Below are 25,889 nucleotides of genomic sequence, written 5' to 3' on the forward strand. Positions count from 1 at the left end.
GTTTGTCTGGTTGTGGGTCATTAAAAGACCAAAACACTTGCAAACACTTTCCTGACGCACCTTTTGGCATATAGAAAGCCAAGAATATCCACATTGTTACCTTTGCATTACTCAATACTTAGAAAGTTGCTCTGTGAGATTTTTATGGGGGAAAAGAATCTTCTCAAAGCAGCGGTCTCCTTTTTCCTTCAACTTTCTGTCATATTTCATGTTCTGATTTTCTGTTGGAGTATGCATGAAACCATCAGAAGACAACAGAAATTAGATTTTAGATTACTTCCCACTATTTTGCACAGTTACTTTTGCAGCCACATCGATGTTTCCATAGATGCAAAATGCTTGGTTGGATATTATGCTGATATTGCATATTCCAGGCTTCTAAATTTGAGATTTTGAGCTGTTATGATTGATACTGTGATAAGCCAGGTCAGTGTTTAAATGATAGCTGGTGAAGATGAGTTTTGAATCTAGATTAATTTTATGAAGCGAGAGACTTACTAATTTAGCAACCTAGGTCAAGAAACTTCATTACCTGGAGGGATGTGGAATCCAAGACGGTGCTGCAGTGCGTCTATGGTTTGGGCATGGTACAAAATCTCGGCGAGATCTCGCTTTTATCTCTGTTTCGTGGCCTACCGAAACAAGATGCATGACGATATATAAAATATACCATATCTCGACCAAGATCTCGCTATCTCGGCGAGATTTCGGTGCTTGTTTAGATTTCAGTTCATCTCGGTCGAACCAGGCCCGTTTCTATTGTTACAAATACCCAATTTTGACCTAGAACTTGACAAAACTTTCCTAACTCGACATATCTCGCCTCTCTTGTTTGGAATACTCCTCCAGACAGTTGCTTTTCACTATTTTTGTTGGGAAATATCACATAAACTGCTGGAGATTGTCGATCGAGTTCCTTACGTTTCGGAGATATACCCTAGGTTAGGGTACCTCCAGTATGCTGATGATTCCATTTATAGGGCTGTTGTGGACAACTTCGAGCGTTACTTCCAGCATAATATGTCATGGCCAGCATTTGTGATTCAATCAGAGCAGAGCATGATTCGACAACAACAACAACAACAACAACAACAACAACAACAACAACAACATGGTCGTTTTGATGTTCCGGCATGGCACTCGTTTCAGTACTAGCTACTAGGATAATAGGATTCTAGGATTAGTTACTCTTGTATTTGTTTAAGTTATGTCTCCTAAGTTTCTAACAATTATGAACAAACCCTGTATTATTATGAATATGATGCCTAATGCATTAAATGGTTTATGGTTTGATGTTTTTTAATTCTTAATGCTTAATTAAGTTGTTTTATACCTCTACTTTAATTATATGTGTAAGTGTAAACAATAAAGAAAAGAGAAGAAAGAAGAAGAGAAGAGGAGAAGAAGAATGAGAGTCGGGTAGCTTTGGCACAGAATGTGTGAGCTCCACATGCGTTCACTATATATAATGACTTAAGAGACACAATAGGAAATAAGAAAACTGAAAAATACCTAAACTACCTCTGAACATACTGAGACATAAAACAGTCCCTACTAACACTCCTCAAGTTGGAGCATAGATATTAATCATGCCCAGTTTGTACAAATATAATCTACTCTAGCACTCCCCAAAGACTTTGTAAATAAATCTGCAAGTTGTTCTCCTGTACGAACATGACTAGGAGAGATGAGTCCCTGTTGCAGCTTTTCTCGAACAAAGTGACAATCTACTTCAATGTGTTTCGTTCTTTCATGAAACACAGGATTTGAGGCAATATGAATAGCAACTTGATTATCACACCATAATTGTATGGGAGAATCATCCCTAAATCCAAGCTCAGTTAACAATTGTTTCACCCACATCAACTCACAAGTAACGTGTGCCATGGCTCGATATCCTGATTCTACACTCGATCTAGCCACAATAGTCTGTTTCTTGCTCTTCCATGACACAAGATTTCCACCAACGAAAGTACAATAACCAGTAGTTGATCTCCTATCAATGGAAGATCCAGCCCAGTCAGCATCCGAGAAACATTCAACACGCCCATGTCCGTGATCAGAGTAAAGTAATCCACGTCTAGGAGCCTTCTTGAGGTACCTCAAGATACGTATAACAGCATCCCAATGAGATGTACGAGGAGTGGATATTAACTAATTCACAACATTGACAGGAAAGGCAATGTCAGGTTGAGTCATAATAAAATAGTTTAGTTTCCCAACAAGTCTCCGATACTTCTCAGGATCATTAAGAACATCACCAACATCAGCTGTAAGCTTTAAATTAGGATCCATAGGAGTATCTAGAGGTTTGGATCCTAACAATCCTGTCTCTGAAAAAAATCAAGAACATACTTTCGGTGTGAGAGCGAAACTCCTTTCCTAGATTGAGCTACTTCCACACCTAGAAAGTATTTCAATCTTCCCAAGTCTTTAGTTTGAAACTTCTGTTGTAAATGCATATTCAACTTCTCAATTCCTAAAGAGTCATATCCTGTAATGACAATATCATCCACATATACAATAAGAAATATTCTTCCTGCATCAAAATGCCAGAAAAATACAGAATGGTCACTACTACAACGTGTTAGTCCAAATTCCAAAACAACTTAGCCACAGGAGCCTAGTTATCCAGGCGTTGCCTGGCGTCCAGGGGCTTTGGTCGACTTGGGCGCCTAGGCAGGCACCTTGGACGCCTTAGTCGCCTACTTGGCGTCGCCTTGAATTTTTTCCCTCTCCAACGCCTTGGGTCGCCTAATCGTCGTGACAACTATGCACAGGAGAAAAAGTGTCCATATAATCAACACCATACACTTGGGCATAGCTTATGTAGAGAAGTCACATAATGGGCCTATTTTATTGGAAATAAGCCTTGGGTGGGGTTATGTATACGTTGGGCCTTTGATTCCATGTGTTTTCTTCGTAATGGGCTACTTTAATGGGCCTAAAATGTGGGTACAAGGAAGTCATGCTGGATTAGGCTTAGTAGTAGCTTATATTCATGTTCCTAGGTTAATTAATGTAGTGGGTTTTACTTTCCTAGGTAGGATTAATTATTCTATATAATGCAAGTCCTGGCTGCTCTCAAAGGCAACCCAAAATTTTTAAGAAAAAAAAACTCTCTTTGGGAATTTTAATTATGGATCTCAAGTAGCTGTAGATCTCAGTAAATACATCCAAAAGTGGATCTCTTTTGGTGGACCTAGGTGGACTCCTAAGGTGGGCTCTAGTGGATCTCTAGCAGCCAAATCTATCTTTTATTTTCTGTTTATCTTCTTTCTCTTAATTTTAACTTCATCAATCACCATCATCTTCAACCTTCCATCAAACCATCTTAAACTCAAACCGTAGCTAGATGACTCTTCATCTTCCCTAGCTTGCAACCCTTCTATCCCTCTTTGGTCCTACACAACCTGATCTTAATTTGGACTCCATAATTGATCCTCCATCAATAGCCCTTGGCAACAAGGTGAGCCTTCAAGCGAGCCAAAGAACCATCAAGATTCACCTTCACCATAAAGACCCATCGACAACCAATAGCTGATTTACCTGAGGGTAGAGGGACAAGATCCCATGTCTGATTCGCCTCTAAAGCCAACAATTCCTCAATCATAGCAGCACTCCAGCCAGGACTAGATAATGCCTCTGCAACAAACTTAGGAATAGGGTGGTGCTCAATAGTAGTCAAGCAAGTATGGAAAGTGAAGGATAAACTCGAGTAGGACACGAAGTTAGATAGAGTATGCTGGGTACAACTCCGAACACCCTTGCAAACAGCAATAGGTACATCAAGGTCAAAAGGAACATCAAGGGAAGAGGAAGCATTACCTAGAGCAGGAGCAGCCGACGAAGAAGATGAGGCTGAAGGTGGAGCCCGCCCGGGGGGGGGGGACAAACTTTCCGAAGATAGCGCTGGTATGTAACAGGAGGTGGCGGTGGTGGTGTTGAAGGGACCTATGGAACAGAAGACTGAACAATATACAAAGGAAGTTCATCATCCAATTCAGAAGCAACAACAGGAGAATCAGTATAAGGGGTACACTTAAAGAAAGAAACATCATCTGTGACAAAGTATTTCTGTGACTCAAAAGAATAGCATCGATAGTCCTTTTGAGTACGAGAATAACCAATGAAGATACATTTAAGAGCTTTGGGATCCAACTTAGAGACACCGGGTCGATGATCACGAATAAAACAAACACTACCAAAAAACACGAGGTGGTAAGGCAAATAAGGGAGCAGAAGGAAACAAGAGAGAATGAGGTATCCCACCATGTAAGACAGAGGAAGGCATGCAGTTGATTAGATAACATGCTATCAGAACAGCATCAGCCCAAAAAGGTTTGACCACTTTCATCTCAAATAAAAGAGACCGTGTGACCTCCATCAAATGTCTATTCTTTCTTTCTGCCCTACCATTTTGTTGTAGGGTGTCGGCACAAGAAGATTGATGTATAATGCCATGGTGAGTCATAAAATTAGTGAAGGGAGCCGAAAAATATTTCTTATCATTATCACTACGAAGAATGCGCAAAGGAGTATTAAATTGAGTCTTAGCTTCATTCACAAAAGCACAAAAAATAGAGAACAACTCAGAACGATTCTTCATTAAATAAAGCCAAGTAACTCTTGAATAGTCATCAACAAAAATAACAAAATACCGAAATCCCAATTTAAAGACAACCGGACAAGGGCCCCATACATCGGAATGAACTAAAAAAAAAGGTTGATTAGACCTTTGATTTGACTCTGGGAGGATAGCTTACATGGTGAAGCTTCCCAAACTGACAATATTCACAATTTAAACTAGAAAGAGATGATGAAAACGAGAATCTAAAATCCGTAAACTCTGCAAGGATGGATGACCCAAATGACAATGTACATGGTGTGGAGATGCCAAACTCGAACATACAACAGACAAAGTGTCTCAAGAAGATACTGCCCCCCTGAGTCACGACTTCTCCCAATCGTCTTCTTCGTCGTAAGGTTCTGAAAGACACATGAATCAGAAAGAAAAGTTACAGAACAGTTATAGGTTTTAGTAAACTTAGTAACAGACAGGAGGTTAAAGGGAACTCAAGTAAGTAAAGAACAAATGATAAGGATAGAGAAGGAGTGACCTGAACAGTGCCTGTATCAGTTACTTTAGCTAAAGAACCATCAGCTAAGGTAACACTAGAGGACGATGCACAATGGAAGAAAATGTACCTGAGACCCCAGTCATATGGTCTGACGCTCCTGAATCAATGATCCAAGGGCGGGAAGCAGTCGAAAGACATGCAGTGGCATTACCTGTCTGATCAAAAGTAGCAGTAGAAGTCTAGGAAGACTGAGAAATCTGGAACTGATTAAAGCAAGCATAATCCTCATCAGACATCATCATAGTCTTACCCTCAGAATGAGAAGATGATGGAATAGTAGACTCAGTAGTGGTAGTAGAATTAGCAAACTGTTGTTGTGATGGTTTGCCATGAAGTTTCCAGTAGAAGCGTTGGATATGTCCAGTGCAACCACAATGGTGACAGGTCTTCACTATGCCTGAAAGATCTGAACCAGAAGTAGGTGCTTTCCCAGATATAGAGGCTTTGTTAGAACTACCCCCACGACCACGGCCACCACCAGCCCATGTCCCACTACTAGGACCAGGGCTAGGTATGAAAGAGGCCAAGGCTGAACTATCCACAATTGTAGAATCATGAGAAGTCTGAAAAAGTGTCAGAAAGGGTGGCTACCTTATCACCACCAAGTATTTGGGAACGAACAGAGTCAAACTCCTTCCCAAGACCACCTAGGAACCCCATAACTGTGAGCTGCTCTCGCTGGTTCCGCATCTGTTGCACATCTGAGGTGATAGGAAGTAGAGAATTCAGCTCCTCATACATCCTCTTAACTTCTTTTCAGTAATACGGTTAGATGAAGAAGACACAACATCACTAACAACATTCTTCAATGGGTCAGACATTTCAGCAAACACCAAGTTAGCAAACACCGAGGATGCTAAATTAGAAGAAGAAACCTGAGAAAATCGATCTCAACTCCCAAATTTCAACAAACACAGAGGATGTAAAATTAGAAGAAACCTGAGAAAATTGATCTCAGCTCCCAATACCCTGAATGTCGATCTCAGCTTGACATTTCAACAAACACAAAGGATGCAGAAGTAGAAGAAGAAAACTGAGGAAATCCATCTCAGCTCCCAAAACCCTCAAAGTGAGGTTGATCTCCAACTTCAAATACCATAAGAATTAATCTCCAGCCACTTGGGGGTGAAGAAACCAGTCACAAACATGCAACCAAAACTCGATTTCAACCCCTTTCTGCAGAACTCGATCTCAAAAACCCAGACAGAAACTCGACTTTCAGTTCTGCACTTCTGCCCCAAAAATTGATACAAAAACTTCAACAAAACTTGATTTACATGGTCTTGATGTATTCTTCACTCCATATATCGATCTCCACCAAAAAGAAGACCTAGTTCTCAATCTTCAGTGAGGAACTAGTCTCTAAACAGTTCGAAAATACAGCATAGGGTGCTGCACCCCTTTCACATGAAAACCGAAGGGCCTCTCAAGACTTTGAACTGAGATGAATCAATCAATGATTTGAAAACTAGAAAGGGAAGAGAACAAGATGCTAGGAAGGTGTAGCAGTCCCTAGAAATCTTGCTCTGATACCATGTAAGTGTAAACAACAAAGAAAAGAGAAGAAGGAAGAAGATAAGAGGAGAAGAAGAATGAGAATCGGGTAGCTTTGGAGTATCTCAGATAATGTGTGAGCTCCACATTCATTCACTATATATAATGACTTCAGAGACAATAGGAAAATAAGAAAACGGAAAAATACCTAAGCTACCCCTGAACGTACCAAGACATAAAACAGTCCCTACCAACAATATGTTTTCTAAATATTGTGTGGAATAGCCTAGGGTAGAGCTCACCTACGCCATAGACTACCAACCTAGGGTCCGAAGTCAAAATACCACTTTGGGTTTGAATTTGTAAAAACTACTGTTTCCATTGTGGTCATAGTTCAAAATCTCGGTTAGATCTCGGAAAACTCGAGCTTCTCGAGACGAATTATTATACGAAACAAAAAAAATGTAAAAACTCGAAAAACTTGACCGAGTTTTTTAATATTTCGAGAATTTCGGTGAACTCTTGACCTCCTCAATACTCATAGAGTCATAGTATTGTATTGTTGGGACGTGGGAGTTAAGGCGTGGAAGACTAGGGTAGTAAGGTGTCTATGACTTGTGTATTATTCATTGTACTTAGATTGGGTGTCTATGTAATACATTGTACTTAGGTTGGGTGTCTATGTAATATGCATTGTGAACACTTCATTGTATCTTGTGGTTTGTAGTAGCAACTTTAAGTCTTTAACTATTTCTTAAATACTTATTCAATATTATGTGCATAATTTACTTGTTTTACTTGCCAATTATGTCTCATATCATTCAAACAATGTGTAGAATAGGCAATATTGCATTAAGTGTTTTTTATAGGTGCTTTCCCAATTGTGTGTTTTTTTTCTTCAATTTGAACCTTTAAATATGTTTATTAAGCCTAAAACAAGCTTACCTTAAAGTTTCAGAGCCAACTATGGCCATATGCCCACGAAACATAATTCCGAAACATAAAAAAAAATACACTGCCTCGCTGAGATCTCAGAAAACTCGACCTGGTCGAGACCATGGTTGAGACCGAGTTTTAGAACCTTGATTGTGTTTAGAAGACCTAAGATAGGGTAGATGTCAAATTTCAGGACCTATCTTGGCCATATGGCCACTGAAACCCACCACGGAGTCTTGACGGGAAAAAATACACCAACTCGCCAAGATCTCGGCAGAACTCGGTTTCGTGGCTTGTTGAAACCATGAGCGAAACCGAGTCCTAAAACCTTGGGTTTAGATCCTCTTTAATCAGGGCTGTCTCACCTTCTGCTAAGAGCCTATGTTAGCTGAGCAGTCCAAGAACAAGACCTGGTCCACTATTAGTAATTGGGAGGCATGCTAAAAGTACCATTTGTGGAAGTTGGTCTTGATTTTCTTAAAAAATATTTCCTATTTGTGTTGTGCAAAATAATCCTGGACCCAGGATCTGCTATCAGTGTGAAGCCTGATCCAAAATTGTTACATGTTTTAAATGCTGGATTTCAGCACCAAAATTATGTTTTACAATTTACAAATTACTCCTTAAACGAATGAAAGATAGACGATTAGTCTCATGCTATCTCGTTATCCATACTATGACTGCTGAAGAAATGTTGTGTTATGTATCACATATTTGCATTGTCATCTGCTGTGGTGATTCATACCATTTAGTCTGGTCATCCATACTATTCTCTGGTATCATGTAATATATCTATTTCTACTTATCCAGACCCCTTTCCCCACCCCCCTCCCCCCAAACGAACAAAAATGAAAAAAGGGGGGCTTCTAGAAAGAGCATGACAACTTTGTCATTTACAGTTCATTCTAGTTATCGCTGTAACTCTTGAAGCATGGCTGTAATGTTATTCTATATTATCTTACACAATGTTCTACTGCAAGCTTAAGAGAAATTGTGGTGATAATTATATGTAATTATGTACAGGGTCTTGTTTCATCTGTTATTCTGTTGCTCTTGATCGTCTTTCTAAACATTCTAGTATTGTGACCCAACATGTAGATTTGCTCATTGTGAAGTTTTATGATGGCTGCTATTCTTTCTTTTTGGTGCATGTGATTGTGAGCTTCACATATTCATATGCTTTCTGTTCTTCTGACTGATGAGCTTATTCATATTTCAATTTCAGATAGTTGTACCACATGGAGAACCAGTTACCGTTGAGACTTTTCTTGCATGGAGAGAACGATTTGAAGCAGAGTTGGCCCTAGAACGAGCGAAGTTAGTTCTCATACCTAGCATGCCATAATGTTCTTTTGCATCTTCACCCCCCCCCACCCCAATCTGCAGCCAATATCGCTAGATAATGATGTTGGTTAAAGAAATAAAAGTGTGAAATGGCAAAAGACTGTCTTTATCAATAACAGGAATCGTGTTTCATGCTTTCTATTTCTATTAACACAGAAATCATGATATCTAATCTTGATGATGGTGCTTGCTGGATCTTCCATGCTTTAGGATTGACGTTGATTAGATATCTTTCATGTTACGAACTTTAGTTAGATATCGTTGTCATATGATTTATATTCATGTTGCTGACTTTAATCTTCATGACTAAACAATCCATGTGATTTTCAGGTTGATGCCGGAGTCTGCACTTGCAGCACCCAAGGAGAAGAAGCTCACAGGGCGACAGTGGTTTGAAAGTGGCAGAGCTTCTACGGTATTTTGTTTTTTCCCGACTGTTTCGTACTTTAGATTGTTGGACACCCCCTCCCCCCCCTCCAAAAAAAAAAAAGAAAGGAAAAAAAAATGCTATTCAACAGCCCAAGCTTTGAGGCTTGAGCCACCATGTTTTGGACTCAGTATTCTTTTGCCCCCAATGACAGAAAGGTGCAATGCCAGTCACTGAAGGGGGTGAAGAAGAAGAGGAGGAAGATATTGACTTCGATGATGAGGATTTTGAAGGTGATTTCTCCCCTTTCATTTTAAATTTATGTGTGGCCGGCTGAAACAACGGCAGACTGCTTTTGATGATATCCCCTCCCCCCTCTGTTGGGAACTGTAATATTAGTTAGGTATGTCCCAAGTATTTTCGGTGACAGTTAAAAGATGTGTTGGAATTGCAGATGATGAAGATATGCTTGAGCACTATTTGGCAGAGAAATGAGAAGACTCATCAACCCATTCTTCAAGGAGAGGCAACTGAAAAGATGTGTTAGAAACATTCAGCTTTCGGTTAACTATAGTATGCACCAGGATTTATTATCTGGTATTTATGTGGGGTGAGTAGTCAATATGAAAGTTTTATCGTTTCCCATTTGGGGGAAGAACCAGGTATTGTTACATCAGATTGAAATTCCTACATTGCTCTAAGCTCTATTTGTTTCAATTGAAAAAAGTTCCTGGAAAATCAATTTTATTTGTCTTTTTCTAAATGAGGGTGGTAAAATCAGGAAAAGATTCAAGCCCTATGATGGGAGTAGTGTCTTCAATGGGTGGCAACTGTACCGTTGTCTAAGATGCCACCATTTTTTAATTTTTTTTTTGGTTAAACACCATTTTTTATTGGGGAACATAAAAAAAATAAAAATTGAAAGTTGTTTCCCGAGTCCACACAATTTCCGTTTTGCTTTCGGGATGATTATTTTAGGCTACGTTTGGTTGAAAGGGAAATTAAAGGGAAGGGATGGGAAGATTTTCAAACCTAAAACAGGAACTTTTGTAAATATTACCCCATTTGATGATATAAACAACTTAAATTTCTTACTATATTTAGTAGTGATGTATTTTATATATAATTTTTATTTTATTTTTTAAATCAAAGGGAATTGGATGCAAAGTAAAGTGATTTTTATTAACCAAATATGGTATAATTTGGGGATGGTGATTAGGTGATATAATCACATGGAATAATAATTACAAAAGTTTTTTTTTAAGTATGAAAATCTTTCCTTCTTTTTCCCTTTAATTTTCTTGCAATCAAATGAAACCTTAAAGGAAAGAGAACGCGTCCACCACTCAAACAAGGTTGGGTGAAATGACCATCCTGTCCCAAAAAATTCCACTTTTTCGTGGGGTGCGATAGTCACTTTGCCCATCCCTGTATTTGGGCATAGGGACAGTAAACCGCATGCCCGATTAGCGTTCTTTCATCTTTAATTTAAATAGATTTTGTTGAATATTGGGGTTTAATTGCGCAAGGGAAGAAGAAAAGAGGGGAGGGGGAGGGGGATTTTGTTCTCTTTCATGTTGGCGAATTTGTTCTCTTTGTTTTTTGGATGCAAAAGTTTCTATGCATGGTCGTGCCCGGCTTCATGGGCGTTGGATGGGGACTAAACCAACACCCCCCATTTGAGTCGCCCGTTCCTCAAAAACAACAGTGCTCGAAAATTATTATTTGGTACAAGGGTTAATCCATGAATCCATGTCATCTTGATTTGGTTACGCTTCCTCCTTTTCTTTGTTAACATGCCGGGATATGGACTTTATGAAATCATGTGCTATGGTTCAATTCCATAGTCAAAACTATTTCCAATAGAAGCAATTGACAATTGAATTTCATTTTGTGGTATCCGCCAAGTTTTCCTTCAGCCATGCTCAATGGAGAATCCCTTGGCCAACGCGTTTGATCAGTGTCATAGGGTATCACACAACTTAGGGTAGCAAGTTCAACCTTTTGTGAGTAAGGAGATGTTTCAGGACCCTATGATGGTGGTTTTTCTTCATGGTGAAGGAAAACTTTGTCCTTTTGGTATTAGTGTGTGTAGCCATCGAAAAGCTTCTTGATGACGTGTGCAACTTGTAAGGAGGGAATAGACAAAGAAGAGGTTCGGAGCGGACTTCGAGGGGGACTCTTTGATGCCAAAGTTAGTCTGGCGTACAGATGAATTATCAGAGGGGTACGGAGAGAACAGTAAGTAAGAAAATGTCAGAATCCCATACCTGGGTCCCCTCTTTCCCTTTTATATCTAACATGGTTATCGAGGCAGTTGTTAGCTTCCCTATCTCCCACCTTCTGACACATAGCAGTAGTGGGGTCGGTTATCTACCTCAATGAGGGGGGATGTCCCCTAGTGGGAAACGGGATTCCTTCCTATGTGCTGTTGGCTTTAACGATTCTTTGAATCGTGTTCTAAGTGGTTGCGTACCCCCCAAGGCAAGCTTCGCGACACGTATCGCACTGTCCTTCTAGTGGATTCCTCGGTAAAATCCCACCACGTGTTGACCGTTTGTTGGTTGGCTATTTTTGGGCGTATCAGTGTGAAAAAAACACAAAGAAAATACAGAAAAACTGATAGTCCCAGACGTAATCCCCAGATAGTTTCTCAGAGTTTGCCTTTCGATCTAGGGCCTAGGCAGTCTGCCAACCCGATATGGATTTTCTGTATGTACAATTTAGGTTGCAGTTGTCTAGACGTTTTAACATAAGCCAAACAACATAGGAAATAGCTTTCAATCCCAACAATTAAAAGCCTCCAAGCACTTCAAATCCATGGTTCAAACCAGTTTTTGGAATGAGATCGGGTCGGTGAGGAATTGGTCAGGCTTGGCCTAAAGTTGACCTAACCCTAGATTTTGGAATGGGATCGACCAATTCAAATCCGACCCTAATTTTTAAGACCCTGCCGGCAATTGGACTCCTTTTGGTTTGGCTTCAAGTGCACTGCTGCTTTTGCTTCCCAACTCATGCATGGATTAGGACTGATCCTTACAAAAGAAGAATTTCACACCATCCAAAGGAACCAGAGGGTATGCGGCTCATCAGATATACCACTATCAAATATCAGAGATATTCTTTCTAATCCCATCAGATCTTGTAATGTACTCAGGTAACAAAATGTCATTCAAAAAAGGAAAAACTTGGTTGGATTGTGACGAATTTGGTGTGGGTTTAGAAAGTGGGGTCAAAGATTCAGAAACTCAAATGTTGATGTAAGATTTGTACTGGGTTCCATTTCTTTCCTTGCATAACTAGGTTCTTGCTTGCCAAATCATTTATTTCTCTCTTGGCCCAGACCGGAACACAACTAATGTGAGCCAGTACAAGACTGAAATCACCATTTCAGGGCTTTAGAACATGTAGGCCTCAGCAACAGGCAATAGCAACTTGGAGTAGGGGGGAATTGTTCAGGTGAACACGTTGCATACGCATTGGCAATTGACAAAAGAGGGAATAACAAGCACCACAATAGGGTAAAAAAAGAGGGAGGGCGGGGAGGAGAAGGCAAGGGTTGATATAGTACACAGCTTTATGCATGCATACATTGTCACAAAGAATTACAATCTTTTTGAGGAACTTCTCAAGTCATCTCAAGACCTGAAGTGCATTTTGGGTAGAGCACATAACTACATAAGCATTTCTTGCAATGAATTTTCCCAGAACTTGCTATTCTATCCTTACAGTCACTGTCATTGTAGTATCTCCCTGTGCATTGATATTCCCTGAATTAGCTTAATCTAAAAAATTACATATAAGCATACACATATTACAACAGGATGAAAGCTACCACCTGAGCTCCTAAATCTTTCATTTCATCAGCTCAGGAATGTGAGTACTCCGTTTCAGGACAGATTAAAGCTGCAGACGATTGGCTGTGATTCTCCATTTATCTCCTAATAGACGCAGCAAATGCTCACTACAATTATCAGCCAGGTGGCCATTCGGGTCTCAAAGTATCAGTATAAGTTAGGGCAATGTCCATGTTCTATACGCATCCTTGATCAATCATTGCTTGAGCAAGTGTCAGGAAAGCAGAGATGGTTGCCCCATGTACCAAGGCCCTACCAAGTACAAAGAAACAGACACAGAAAAGGATCACATTCAAGAAAACTTAATTTTAACCAAGTACATGAATAAAAAAAGATTAACCAATGGAAAGTTGAGAAAAAGCTGGGATGTCGACAACATAATTTTTAATTAACAAAAATATTTAGCCCTCTTGAGATGATTTTTCTTTGGCAAAAAGGGTAATGTTGCTTGTTTTGATTATTGCCTTATTTTTATTTATTGTCTAAAATAATCCCCACAAGTAAAGAAATAAATAGACAGTAGACACCACTTGCTCTGTCTGTGCATATACATGCGCAGCTCCTTTTTTTTCCGTGTGTGTTGGGGGGGGGGGGGGGGGTTGGGGACGGGGGACGGATGGGCAGGCGCTTAAAACAGAGTTAGATGGTTCAGATGTTTGCTTGTCTGAGTATGGTCCGTTGCTGAGGGATAATCTTGAGTTTGGACCACAGTTTGCACCTGAGTTACTGATACTACGAAAATACTTGCCTGCAGGCATCCCCCTCTCCACCATGCCAAGAAGGTAAAACCAAATTTATAGTCTGGGTAAATGAACCCAATGATTCAGGCCTGATTTTTTATTCAGGTGACTACTTTGGTAGACTATCAAGTTACTACTTTTGTTTGGGAGCCATGTCTTCAACCATTCCCCAGCCATACTTGCCTAGATAAAGTTAGGTAGGATAAACAATTACATTATGCATATTGATCTTACATTCCAAAAGATGGTTGGGTAGAATGAAGACTTACTCTGGACTCTCTTTCTGATACCCAAAATCAGTCGCTGCTTTGATGGCTTTTTGATAGGTCTGTTTCATGGAATCCTGCCAGGAAAGGGAAGAAAAATACATCAGACTACGTTTTCTTCGTCAGGAGTTCCAGCTCAAGAACTGAAGCAAGCAACAAGCCTAAATTGACAATTCTCCAATGGCTTTTCCTCCATTTTCTTTGAAGGGAAAATGTTCCTACTTGATCTTGATTGAGTATCTGTTAAAGGGAAAATGTTCCTACTTACAGATTTGCAAAAAATACACGGTCACCCAATTATATACCAGGAAGATAAACAAACATAAGTTCTGGGAGAATTAACAGATCTTGATTGAGTCTTATCGCAGAATGCAATACTTGATCCCTCACCCTGGAAAAGATAAAAGGTGTTGCATTCTACAGGCTCTATTTCAGATGGTTTGGGATGACTGAAATAGTTATGGTTTGCAATCTGCCACATTAGTTTTGTACATTTGTTTAACTTTTTTCCCTTCTCTTTTGGTAGAGGCTGGGATGGAGTGGTTCATTTTGACCTCTTAAACTGTTAAAATGGAGTATCAAAATCAGAAAGAAAAGAAAAAGGTAAAAATGGTTTAAACTTTATAAGTTAGTTCTAGGAATTATATCACTGTATGTTGAACTTGAACCATAGTACCATACCTAAAAGAACTGGTTTCCCACATGTTAGATTACCTGCATCATAAGTGCTGGGAATGTTCGTTTCCCGCAGAAATTTGGCCCCGACTAATTTTAAACATAGACAAGGTAAGGTAATACACTGGATCCCAGCTAAATGTCCAAATTGCCCAAAGACAGGCTAAATGTCCAAATTGCCCAATGACAGGGAGGGGAGAATTCTAAGCTACAAGATTGTCACCAGAAAATTTGTATATGGAATTATGGTTCACCATTTGAAATGGAAGAGTAAATGTGTTCACAACTTGGCTGCATGGTGTCCCATCTGTGAAAGTAGATTGAGACTCAGTATTTTTAATGAACTAATATGAGAGTCTCCAAATGGGTACTCACTCTGATGAAATGGGCTGACAAGTTACACAAGAGTCTACCTGTAATTTTGTCTCGAAGTCCTCTGGAGACCAGTGCATCAAATTACACTCATGATTTAGCTCGAGTTCTCCAGCAGCAACCTACAACCAAGGCTACTATAAATTCATCAGAGTGAAGAAGACATGAGAAAAAGCCCCTCTCATGAGCAATATCATCATATATGAACAAGTATTTTTGAATAATCTGGATCTCTCCCACTTCACACCTTGGAACGCGCCATTCTTATAGAGCGGCATGTTCACATCTTCCTAATCCGAAATGGATGAGGAGAGGTACCTGCAGCCCCTACTTCTTGCCATTTTTGTCTCTGTCTCAGCCTTTGCCGCTGATAGAGATTTTTCTCTCTATCATTTCACAAAATTGGCAAATAGATTCAAATACTTCCATAATAATATTTATTGTTCATGGTGCTGGAAACTTCCTTAAAACAATGAATTCATTCTTTTATTCATATTAGAAAACTAAAGTGACATAATAGGGCCATAGTTGTCAAGGCGCCGCCACAGTGTCCAGACGGATCTCTAGGGGCCTAGGCGACTGCCGCCATAGTGCAGGGTGCCTTGCACTGGTTTAATTGGTATCGGACCAGGTTTTGGCACTTATTTATGCCAATATTATTTAAGTAAATGTTTTTATATTAGTATTTCATTTACTTAAGATATTATTCATAAATAAGCAAATAAATAATTGGTCTGATGTCTGACAATGGAAGAAGAATGATCTGAATACATGGTGAGCCCTATAGCTCTGAGATGGGCCATTGAATTTGACACATGGTCAATCTAGAGGATCCCCTACCATGCAGCAGTTTGAATGGCCATATGATCCCTCCTCATGGCTCAGATTCAAGGCTCACTAAGCCAAAAATGGCTAGATCACCTCATTGACTGCAGTGTATATCAGCCAAAGTGTCAAGTATCGGTATCGGACAGTGTATCGGAAAGCTACTTTTAAGAGACATCTCGGAGATGTATTGAAGAGAAGCTAGATGCGCTTAGGATATGCTTATGATACATGCAAAACAAGTGTTTTAAGCATTGTGCAACATAAATAAGCAATAAATAATGATATCAAACCAATGCCAGGTTATCACTGTCTTCATGGCATCTATGCGATGAAATCTTCGTTGGCAAGTGCAATACCAAACTTACTCGTAAGTAATAAGAAGTAATTAAGAAAGAAGATTTGAAAAAGAAAAATCCATTTGTGTTATGGATACTGGCTTAAAGTAACCCTTAAAATTAAAAGTCCAAACCAAGTAAGCAATATGTAAGTACATACAATGTAGTACACAGTAACATATATTAACTATACACTCTAATAGAAACATATTAAAAAAATGTCACATAGTATAAAACTATTAATAATAAGTCCTTAACAACAAATATAATTATACATTATAGATCACAATTCATTCAAGATGATATAAATCTAGGTCAAGTTTCCAGTTTAGATATGATACTTGGCAAAAACAAGAAAGAAAAACCAAGAGATATTTCAATCAGGTTTTATGTTCGATCTCTACTTTGATGTGCTTTAATGCAAATTTTTACTTGTTTAATTACTCCTACATATTTTTTGAGTGTAGATGAGATCCACTTATTTTTGGCAAAAAAAAAAAAAAAAAAATAGGAAGAAGTTTTCTTTCAAAAAAAAAAAAAAAAAAATTTTTTTTTTGGGTTTAGGCGGCCTGTGAATCGAGTGCATCGGTCTGTATCAGTACCATATTGGCCCATATCGATATTGTATCAGCCCATATCAATACCATATCAATTTTCTACATACAATTTTTTATGTATCGGTTCTTTATCTATCAACATGGCCAGTCACTATGTATCGATCCATATCGTATCGGTACTTAACACCATGATATCAGTGGTTAGGGGCTAGCCATCCTGCCAGGCTTAGCAGAATGTGCATCATATCTGCCAAATGGCAGCTTAGGTTGCATGGAGAAGCCCCCCAAAAGCAGCAGGATGGGTCTGACCCTGCCCTGCCACATGACAACTTAGTTGAAAGGACTTCCCCCATTTGGCAACTGCCAAACATACAAGGGAACAGTCAAAAACATTTTGGGCCATATCATTGAAGTAATGACCAAAATATTACAAGTCGCAAATACAGAATCCCCTTTATCTATCCCATGGTCATGATACGCAAAACTGGCACTTCATCTGGCTCAAATATAGCTGCAGATTCTAAAAGTTGCCAATACAGAAGCCCCTTCATCTATCCAATGGTCTTGATTGGCAAATTTGGCCCTTCATCTGGCTCAATTAAGCTGTGCTAAGTGTATCAAAATAGTTGTCCAGAGAACCTATATCATGCATGCAGGGGAACAAAGGAAATATGGAATGGCTGACCATACCCCTCCAGCGCCAGCAGCCTTCGCTGGAGCAATCAAAACATTAGCTTTCCTCAGTACATCAATTGCTTCAGGGGTGCATGGCATATTTGAACCTGTAATTCAGATGGTAGTATAGGATTAGAAGCAAGAGGGGATGGTTACAAATGGAAGCACCAGAAGGCAAGAGACATCATAGTGAAGACTTCTACCTTCTATTAATAAACGGCAACCTGAATTAACCAAATTGACAGCATCAGATTGGTCGATTTCATTTTGTGCAGCACAGGGAAATGCAATATCACATCTTTCACTCCAAGGCTTTGCCTCATCATAGTATTTAGACCTAGCATAAGTCTTCGAATAGTCTCTGTGAAAATCAAAAATAAGAAAAGGAGAAAATCCTGAAAGTCAATAATATTCACAAAGTTTATAAAATATGTCAAGTGGCAAGTGGGGAAAAATGTCATGAAAGTGGGAAATAAACACCTTAAACTTTTTTGATGGGCTTTGATATCCCTCAAAAGTGATATCTTCACATAATCAAACCCATCTTCATCCACCAAATAACCCTTGGAATCTGAAATGAAAACAAAGTACTAGTATCATTAGTTAAGTAAACGGATATGTACAATTTCCAACTCCATCTACAATTTCCAAGATTAACTTGCATATTATATTATGATTATGCATTTGGAAAAACGAGTGGGGAAAAGTTTAGAAGCAATTTCAATCAATAAAGGAAGCCAAAATACCCTTACATGGTCAAAGCAAGTCACCTATACCCCTGAACATAGTTGTCACAGCGTCTAGACCCTAGGCATTGGAGAAGGAAAAAAAATCAAGGTGATGATGCAACAATTATGCCCTGAAAGCATCAACTAGTGACTACTTTGCTTAGTTGGGACAACTAAATCCTGAACCATGGCTCAGGTAGGTGCTCACAAAGCTCAGAGTCAAAGCGTTCATTAACACAGCTGTTAAGTTTATCACTTGCAATACTAGCTGGGAGGCATGTCCCTGATTCAATCAGTATGAGAGTTCATTCTTAAACACTTCTAAGTATAACTATACTGTTATACTTCAAGTCTTGGGAGCCACACCATTCTACTGGTCCAGGGCCATCATAATTTTCCATGATCGCATACAGTAAAACAGATCAAGTTCTGCGATTTGATGGGTCCCATTTAAGTGATTACACGGACAAAGAAAATCATTTCTCAATGGATATTTCTAATCATATATTCTTTATGCATTTAATATGCTGGCAGATGGAGTTTTGAATTTTTTAATGTTCCTAAAAGTGACAATTGGACTGCCAAAAAGCATCAAATCATGCTCATTTCTATGTATATAGATCCTTATGGTGTGACCCACTCATTTACAGGACAGATCCTTTGAGTGGGTGAGAAATGGCCAGTTATTATGGCCTCAGACCTCAGTACATATCTCCAGATCCTGAACCAAGGCAGTCCCTTAGTATAGAAAATAAGTCAAATAATTCAAAGAAAAGGGAATAAAAGTTAGGTCAAAAGGAGATAAGCGTCAATAAGACAATGAGAGAACTCATGACCCTTGCCAACAGTTGAGGAAGATGAGGAATGCTATGGTAAACATGAAAGGCTGAAACAAAGAAAAGGATCAACTCAACCCAGCCTTATCCCAACTAAATGGGGTTGGCTTCATTGATCCAGTTTTGCCATCCAAATCTATTCAAAGCCATAATTGTCATCAACCCTAATCCATGCATGTCATTTCCCCACTTAACCCTATACCTATCAAAGAGAAAACTATTCTTCATCAAAATCTATACACCACTGAGAAGGCAAACAAAAATGGAAACCAAGAGCTCCGCTTTTGGGAAGAACCTATGTATCCAGGCACTCCATTTTCCTGAACTTTGATAATACAATCCTCTCAGACATTTTTGAAAATTATTTGCACAGAACTTATCAAGTACCTCTTGCTTTAAACCAGTATCTATATATCATGTATATGATGACTTTTGATGTACTTTCTGCGTTCATTAAGCATGATTATTGGACCAGTAGACATGCAAATGACTCAGTTTTACAGTGTATCAACCAAGTTGCAACAGATATCCCCATCCAATCATCACACCAATCAAAGATCCATAATACATTTCTTCTCACAGTAACATGCTTTCTTCCCACCTGAATAAGACACCATTCAACAACCTATCTCAAAAAATTGATTAGTTGGTGTTCCATAACTCCTTTTTTTAGAGAGTTCTTACAATATGTCAAAATAGTTCCTAATAGATTTGCTTTGTTGAATCATATTACAAATGAAAAACCTAAAACAGTGCAAGTCTTCCACTTTAATAGACTCCATCCAATGAATGGCTGTGGAACTGATAAATAGGTGTCCTGCAGCTGGTGGTTCGCTTATTAAGTATCTCTCCTACATAATGGATAGACTATAGTTTCCAAGATTAGTCCAGTAGTGCATGAAGCAATGCCTTGCAAAGTTCCATTAGATGGTGTATCCTCTGGCATTGCTTCTCAACTGAGATAGTGTCATTTCACAAAAAAAAATAAAAATCTGCGCTCATGATTTAAAGAATCGCTTGGTAAAGGCCACCATAACTGTCAATAACATCACAATAGCAATTTAAGGATATTTCCTGTAATTTCATACATGTAAATGTAACTTAAGACCCTCTAAACTAAGGCTCTATTCCCCAATAATGTAGAAGACTAAATTAAGATTAACTTAGCCCCAAATAAACCCACAATAATCCAAACCAGCCAACAAACAATATACCCTAACAGCAGGGCACGAACCAGACCCAACAATCAGATTTAGGGCTTGTGCTGGAACTCAGGATTCAGCCAAGTAGAAGGGGCTGATATTAAGGTCGAGAACAGGTCTAGGCATGCACAAGTAAGCCTCTAAAGTCTAAATTTGGACCAATTTGAATGGTCAGAAACACAAGTAGGGACAGACCACCAAAATCGAAGGTAGGGGAATTGAGTGTAGAAACTAAACCAGCCAGCAGCTTGGGTCCAAACTTGGATTGAGTGGAGGGTATGAGGAGGATGTCTCATGCTCCAAATTTCAGCCTATTGTGATGGCTGGTTGCTGAGAGATGAACTGGAGTCAAAATTAGAAGGTTAGAGCAGATCTTCTAAACCAGTGGGTATTAGGACACCAAACCAAGGATCGAGTGGAGCTCCTGGTATGGCGATTCAGTCCTCCAAATCTCAACTAATTCCAGTGGCTGATGGTGAAGTTATTCAAGCCTGAAATCTGCAGCAACCCTGGGCAGAAGTGGAATCGCAGGGAAGCTTATAGCCTCTTTTGTGTGCAGCACCAACAGCAGGTTCTATCTTGATTGAGTGATCAAAACAGGCCTTCAAAGGTGGTCTCCAGCACTAGTAGCAGTCACAGGCAGCAGCAGTACAAAGGGGAGATCGAGTAGGATAGGAAAAGATAGAAAAGGGAAATAAGGAGTTCGGCTCTCTCAACCAGGCCTCTCAGCCCTTCATCCTCACAATGGGACAATCAAATTTGCACAAAGCAATCTCATAGCAACTTCATTAAATCGTGGGGTGCCTCTATGGGAAGGTTACAATATAAATGTAGATCCCACAACTGACCAGAAGAAGAAGAACCAAGGCCCATCGAACCAGCTCCAGATGGACCAGAACTGGATCAGATAGAGCCAGCCCAACAGATCTTCAAGAAGGGCCAAGAAAAAGAGGCCAAAACACTGTTTACGTTACTGTTCACGTGAACAGTGTCACAGCCCATATTTTCCTTGTGTGGAGATATTTTTTAGGTTTTGTGGGCCCATCAAGTGGAGAAAAGAATTTTCTGGCCAATTTAGCCATCAAATTATGGGAGTTCCTCCTTGTTTCAACAGCTGAGATAGCTGTGGGTGGGTCTAGAGACCCACGCTGAGAGAGCCATTCCCCTACCCCCTTCTCTTCTAACTTCTCTTCTTCCCCCACTCGAACTCCACATTCTCTGTTGTTTGAGACCAGTGTTGCTGCTGCATCAGTGAAGGACCAGAATACATCCCCATATTCAACTAAAAACTGCTGCTGCTGCTGATCACAACCACAGAAGGATTGAGTCACCCCTGTAGATCAGCTGTCTGCTCAAAATTCTCCAGCAACTTCGAGCCTACACTTCTCTGCAACCTGAGTCTTGTTTCAGTAGGGCTTTGGAGGGCTGAACCCTCTCAAGGAGAGCTACACTCGATCCCTATTTGGAGTCCAAGTTGCTGCTGGTCTGCAAGATTTCAACAAACTTTCTAATTTTGATTACAGTTCATATCTCAGCAACCAGCCATCATAATAGGCTGAAATTTGGAGCACAAGGCCCTCTCTTCATATCCCCCACTCGATCCAAGTTTGGATCCAAACTGCTGCCTGATTTGGTTTTATTTCTCTAAGTTTCTAATTCTGATTTTGTTGCTATTTTGATGTTCTGCTGCAACCTATCATCGATCCTACTGTAGAGTGGTTCTTACTTGAACCCTTTCTACATTAATATAAAGGCCCAAGGATTGAGCTCCAAAATAGAAACAATAAAATAGCAAATCTCCTCAAAGGCTGAGACTTGGATTACAAGCAATTGACAAAATAGAAGCATAAGACTGACAAAATAGAAGCATCAGCCACCTACCGATGGTCACCACAAGACTGACTACCACAGCTTCACACCAAATCCTATTAAACTTGATGGCTCGAATTACCTTTTATGGTCCAGGTCTGCCTCTTTTGCCATTGCTGGCCGTGGTCTCACCAGCCATATTAATGGCATTAGTGTTCAACCCACGCCCGTGCCCCTCCAGACGGTGGCTTGCTAATAATGGTGTTCTCATGTCCTACTTAATTGGTTCAATGACTACGAAAGATAACTTTCTTCTTCTAGACACAGAACGCACAGATTTGGGCTGCTTGCAAGGAAACCTACGGGCAGCTTGGCAATGATGCCAGGTATATGAACTTAGGCGAAGGTCCTCCATACCACTCAAGGTGAACTTTCGTTTCAAGTACTATGCTACTCTACGCAGTCTGCAGGCAGCAATTAGACCACTTCTCGACTTCCACCCGTCTACTGATTCTTTGATATTGCTTCCTATAAGAAGCATGTGGACAAGATCGTGGTCTATGATTTTTTGGCTGGCTTGAATGTGGAGTATGATCCAATTCGTGTTCAAGTGTTGGGCCATAAGCCTTTTCCCACACTCGAACAATCTTATGCATTGGTTTCATCTCGAGGAGAACCGTAGGGCTGCCATGTTGCACTCGCCTATTACGATAGATCAGCTCTCAAGGCTGCTGCCCGACCCCTTCTCGCACCTAGTGGCACTGCTTCTCTTGGTGATTCTACTACAGGGACTGTTGTTTGTGAGCACTGTCACAAACCCTATCACACCAAAGAGAAGTGCTGGAAACTTCATGGGAAACCGGCTGATTTTGAAGCTAAACGGGCTGCCAAGACAAAGATAAAGACAAAGACCAAGGCCCATCGAGATCACATTACTACAGCCCCTACTACGAGACCTGGTCTATCCCAAGATGATCTACAGGCCCTCCTACGTATGCTCGGGACTTCGGCCGCTCGCCTCTACTACATCGCCACTCGCAATTCCTCGCTCCTTGAGTTCACACTTTGCCTCTGGCCAGTATTCCATTTGTAGGTCATTGTGCTTCGTGGCTTCCCATCCTTGGATCATAGATTCTGGAGCCACAGATCATATGACCGGTTCCTCTAGTCCTGTTTCACAGATATTCTCCCACTCGGGAAAGATAAGGTCAAAGTGGTGATGGGTCCCTTTCTTCAATATCCGGAAAAGGACTCATCAACCGCACTTCCTCTCTTCCCTTGTCTTCTGTTTTACATATTCCTAATTTTACTACTAACCTTCTTTCCATTAGTAGTATTACTCGTGATCTTAATCGCAAAGTCATTTTTTTCCATCTCATTGTGTGTTTCAGGATCTGGACTCGGGAAGACGATTGGATTGGGTAAAGTGCATGGTGGCTTGTACTGCTTGATGACGTCGCTTCTCTCCACCACCATTGCCTTCTCCACTGCATCGAACTCCTTGGTCTCTTCGAACTTTACCAGTGGCACTCTCGGTTAGGTCACCCCCTTTAGGAATTTTAGCTCATTTATTTCCTAGTTTGGTCACCCTACATACTAAGGATGACTTTTTTGTGAGGCTTGTGTTCGCCAAACAGACACGTTCAACTTATCCTATTTCAAATAAAAGGAGTTCTTCTTGTTTTAATTTGGTACATTCGATGTTTGGGGCCCTAGTCGCAAGCCCTCTATTTCTCGGTCATTGGTTTGTCTCTTTTATTGATTGTCATTCTCGAACACTTGGGTATATCTTTTGCACACTAAAAATCAGGTTTTCTCATGTTTTCAGCATTTTCATAAGATGATTCAAACTCGGTTTCAAGCTACTCTCAAAATATTGAGAAGTGATAATGGAACCGAATTTTGAATCACAATTTCAAAATATTTGGCTGATCATGGCATTATTCACCAAACTAGTTGTGTTGATACCCCGCCCGAATGGTGTGGCGAAAGAAAAACCGCCATTTGTTGGAAATGGCCCGGCTTTGATGTTCATGAGGAATGTTCCTTCTCAATATTGGGGATGCGGTTTCACCGCCGCCTATCTCATCAATAGGCTCCCTTCTCGGTTCTTCATTCCGTACCCCTCTAATGTTTTCATGGGCCATTCCTCCTTTATTGTCCCTCCCAAAGTATTTGGGTGTGTGTGTTATGCTAGGGATACCGGATCTCCCGTGCAAGCTTGAGCCTCGTGGGCTCCGTTGTATTTTCTGGGTTATTCTCCAACCCGAAAGGTTATAAGTGTTACCATCCCCCTTCCGCCGTACCTTGGTGAGTATGGATGTTGTTTTCCATGAGACCCTTTCTTATTATTCTTCACCACCTCTTCAAGGGGAGAGTTCTAGTGAAGATGTGCCCTTTGAGATTCCTCCACTAGAGGTTCCTCCGGCTGCTGTCCAGCCTCCTTTGCCGGCACCCACACGCCGCTGCCCACCTCCTTCGATCGATGCCCCACCTCCTTTGGATGATGTCCAACCTCCTCCGCTGTTCCTCCCTCACCTAATGGGAATCCTTTACAGGGGAGACCTTAGAAAATAGTATTGTTAATGTTCCTATTCGGGGAGCGACTCACCCAGAGAACTATTGGTGAATTTGAGAAAAGAATTGACAATTCCAACATACTCACCTACACAAGGGGCAGAACCAACAGAGGGCGCTGTAATCCACTTTAGCACCAATACCCATCCAATTGCCGGCTCTAGATCCGAGATCCTCCATCTCCCGGTAATCCCTCTTCTTCCGACCTACCTATTGCTCACCGCAAAGGAACTAGGACTTGTACTTTACATCCCATATCTCGTGTTGTTTCTTATAGTTCTCTTTCTCCATCTTTTCGTGCTTTTGTATCTTCTCTTTCTTCTGTTTCGATTCCTAAAACTTGGCGGAAGCATCTACGATGGAAAGTGGAAGGCAACAATGTTGGAAGAAATGAGAGCACTACATAAAAATAATACATGGGAGCTTGTGACTCTTCCTCCGGAAAGAAACCAGTTGGATGTAGATGGGTCTTCGTGGTCAAACGAGAAGGCCGATGGTTCGTGGATCGATATAAGGCACGCCTGGTTGCAAAGGGGTTCACTCAAACTTATGGAGTTGACTATCGGAGACCTTTGCACCATGGCGAAGCTCAACACCGTCGGGTGCTATTATTCTGTCTGTAAATCTTGGGTGGGATCTTCAACAGTTAGATGTAAAGAATGCCTTCCTCCATGGGGAGCTTGAGGAGGAGGTACATATGGACATTCCACCAGGCTTCTCTGATGACAGACCAAGGGCGAAGGTCCAGTCAAGCGTGCACTTTATGGGCTGAAACAGCACCTAGGGCATGGTTTGGCGATTTCACAAGGCTATGATTTCGCAGTTATAGGCGAGTAATGCCGATCACACTTTGTTCATCGACGAGTCGCGACAAGGCAACTCTTCTCATAGTCTATGTGGATGATATTGTGGTCACCGGTAATGATGGTGATGCTATCGGGATCCAAGCTCCTCCTTGGCCGTGAGTTTGAGGTCAAAGATCTTGGTCCTCTCAAATATTTTCTAGGGATAGAAGTTGCTCGCTCTTCAAAGGGCATCTTTCTTTCTCAAAGGAAATATGTCCTGATCTATTGATCAAACAGGGCTGCTAGGTTGTCATCCTTCGGATACTCCTATGGAAGCTACTACAAAACTTAGGGAGAAAGAAGGT

General features: G+C 40.4%; 2 protein-coding genes across 4 annotated transcripts in view; one reads left to right on the forward strand and one right to left on the reverse strand.

Moving 5' to 3' along the window:
* Positions 1-10,020, forward strand: part of LOC122670126 (RWD domain-containing protein 1-like) — a 43,202-nt gene extending 33,182 nt beyond the window's left edge. Inside the window, exons 8-11 of the mRNA XM_043867094.1 lie at positions 8,797-8,888; positions 9,246-9,330; positions 9,497-9,575; positions 9,737-10,020. Coding sequence (XP_043723029.1) covers positions 8,797-8,888; positions 9,246-9,330; positions 9,497-9,575; positions 9,737-9,777 — 297 coding nt within the window. The 3' untranslated portion in view covers positions 9,778-10,020. The remainder of the gene's footprint in view (positions 1-8,796; positions 8,889-9,245; positions 9,331-9,496; positions 9,576-9,736) is intronic.
* Positions 10,021-12,841: 2,821 nt separating this feature from the next.
* The window catches only part of LOC122667211 (NADP-specific glutamate dehydrogenase-like), a 34,799-nt gene continuing 21,751 nt past the window's right edge, over positions 12,842-25,889 (reverse strand). The window contains exons 11-16 of one of the 3 annotated variants that reach the window (XM_043863453.1): positions 18,068-18,158; positions 17,791-17,948; positions 17,603-17,694; positions 15,234-15,314; positions 14,149-14,222; positions 12,842-13,391 (exon numbers count right to left, since the gene is read on the reverse strand). In XM_043863453.1, coding sequence (XP_043719388.1) covers positions 13,316-13,391; positions 14,149-14,222; positions 15,234-15,314; positions 17,603-17,694; positions 17,791-17,948; positions 18,068-18,158 — 572 coding nt within the window. In that variant the 3' untranslated portion in view covers positions 12,842-13,315. Of the gene's footprint in view, positions 13,392-14,148; positions 14,223-15,074; positions 15,128-15,233; positions 15,327-17,602; positions 17,695-17,790; positions 17,949-18,067; positions 18,159-25,889 lie in introns of those variants that run through there. The other 2 variants (XM_043863454.1, XR_006333775.1) reach the window with 2 other exon arrangements.

Source organism: Telopea speciosissima, chromosome 7 (genome assembly GCF_018873765.1).
Source record: "Telopea speciosissima isolate NSW1024214 ecotype Mountain lineage chromosome 7, Tspe_v1, whole genome shotgun sequence".
Taxonomy (NCBI): Eukaryota; Viridiplantae; Streptophyta; class Magnoliopsida; order Proteales; family Proteaceae; genus Telopea; species Telopea speciosissima.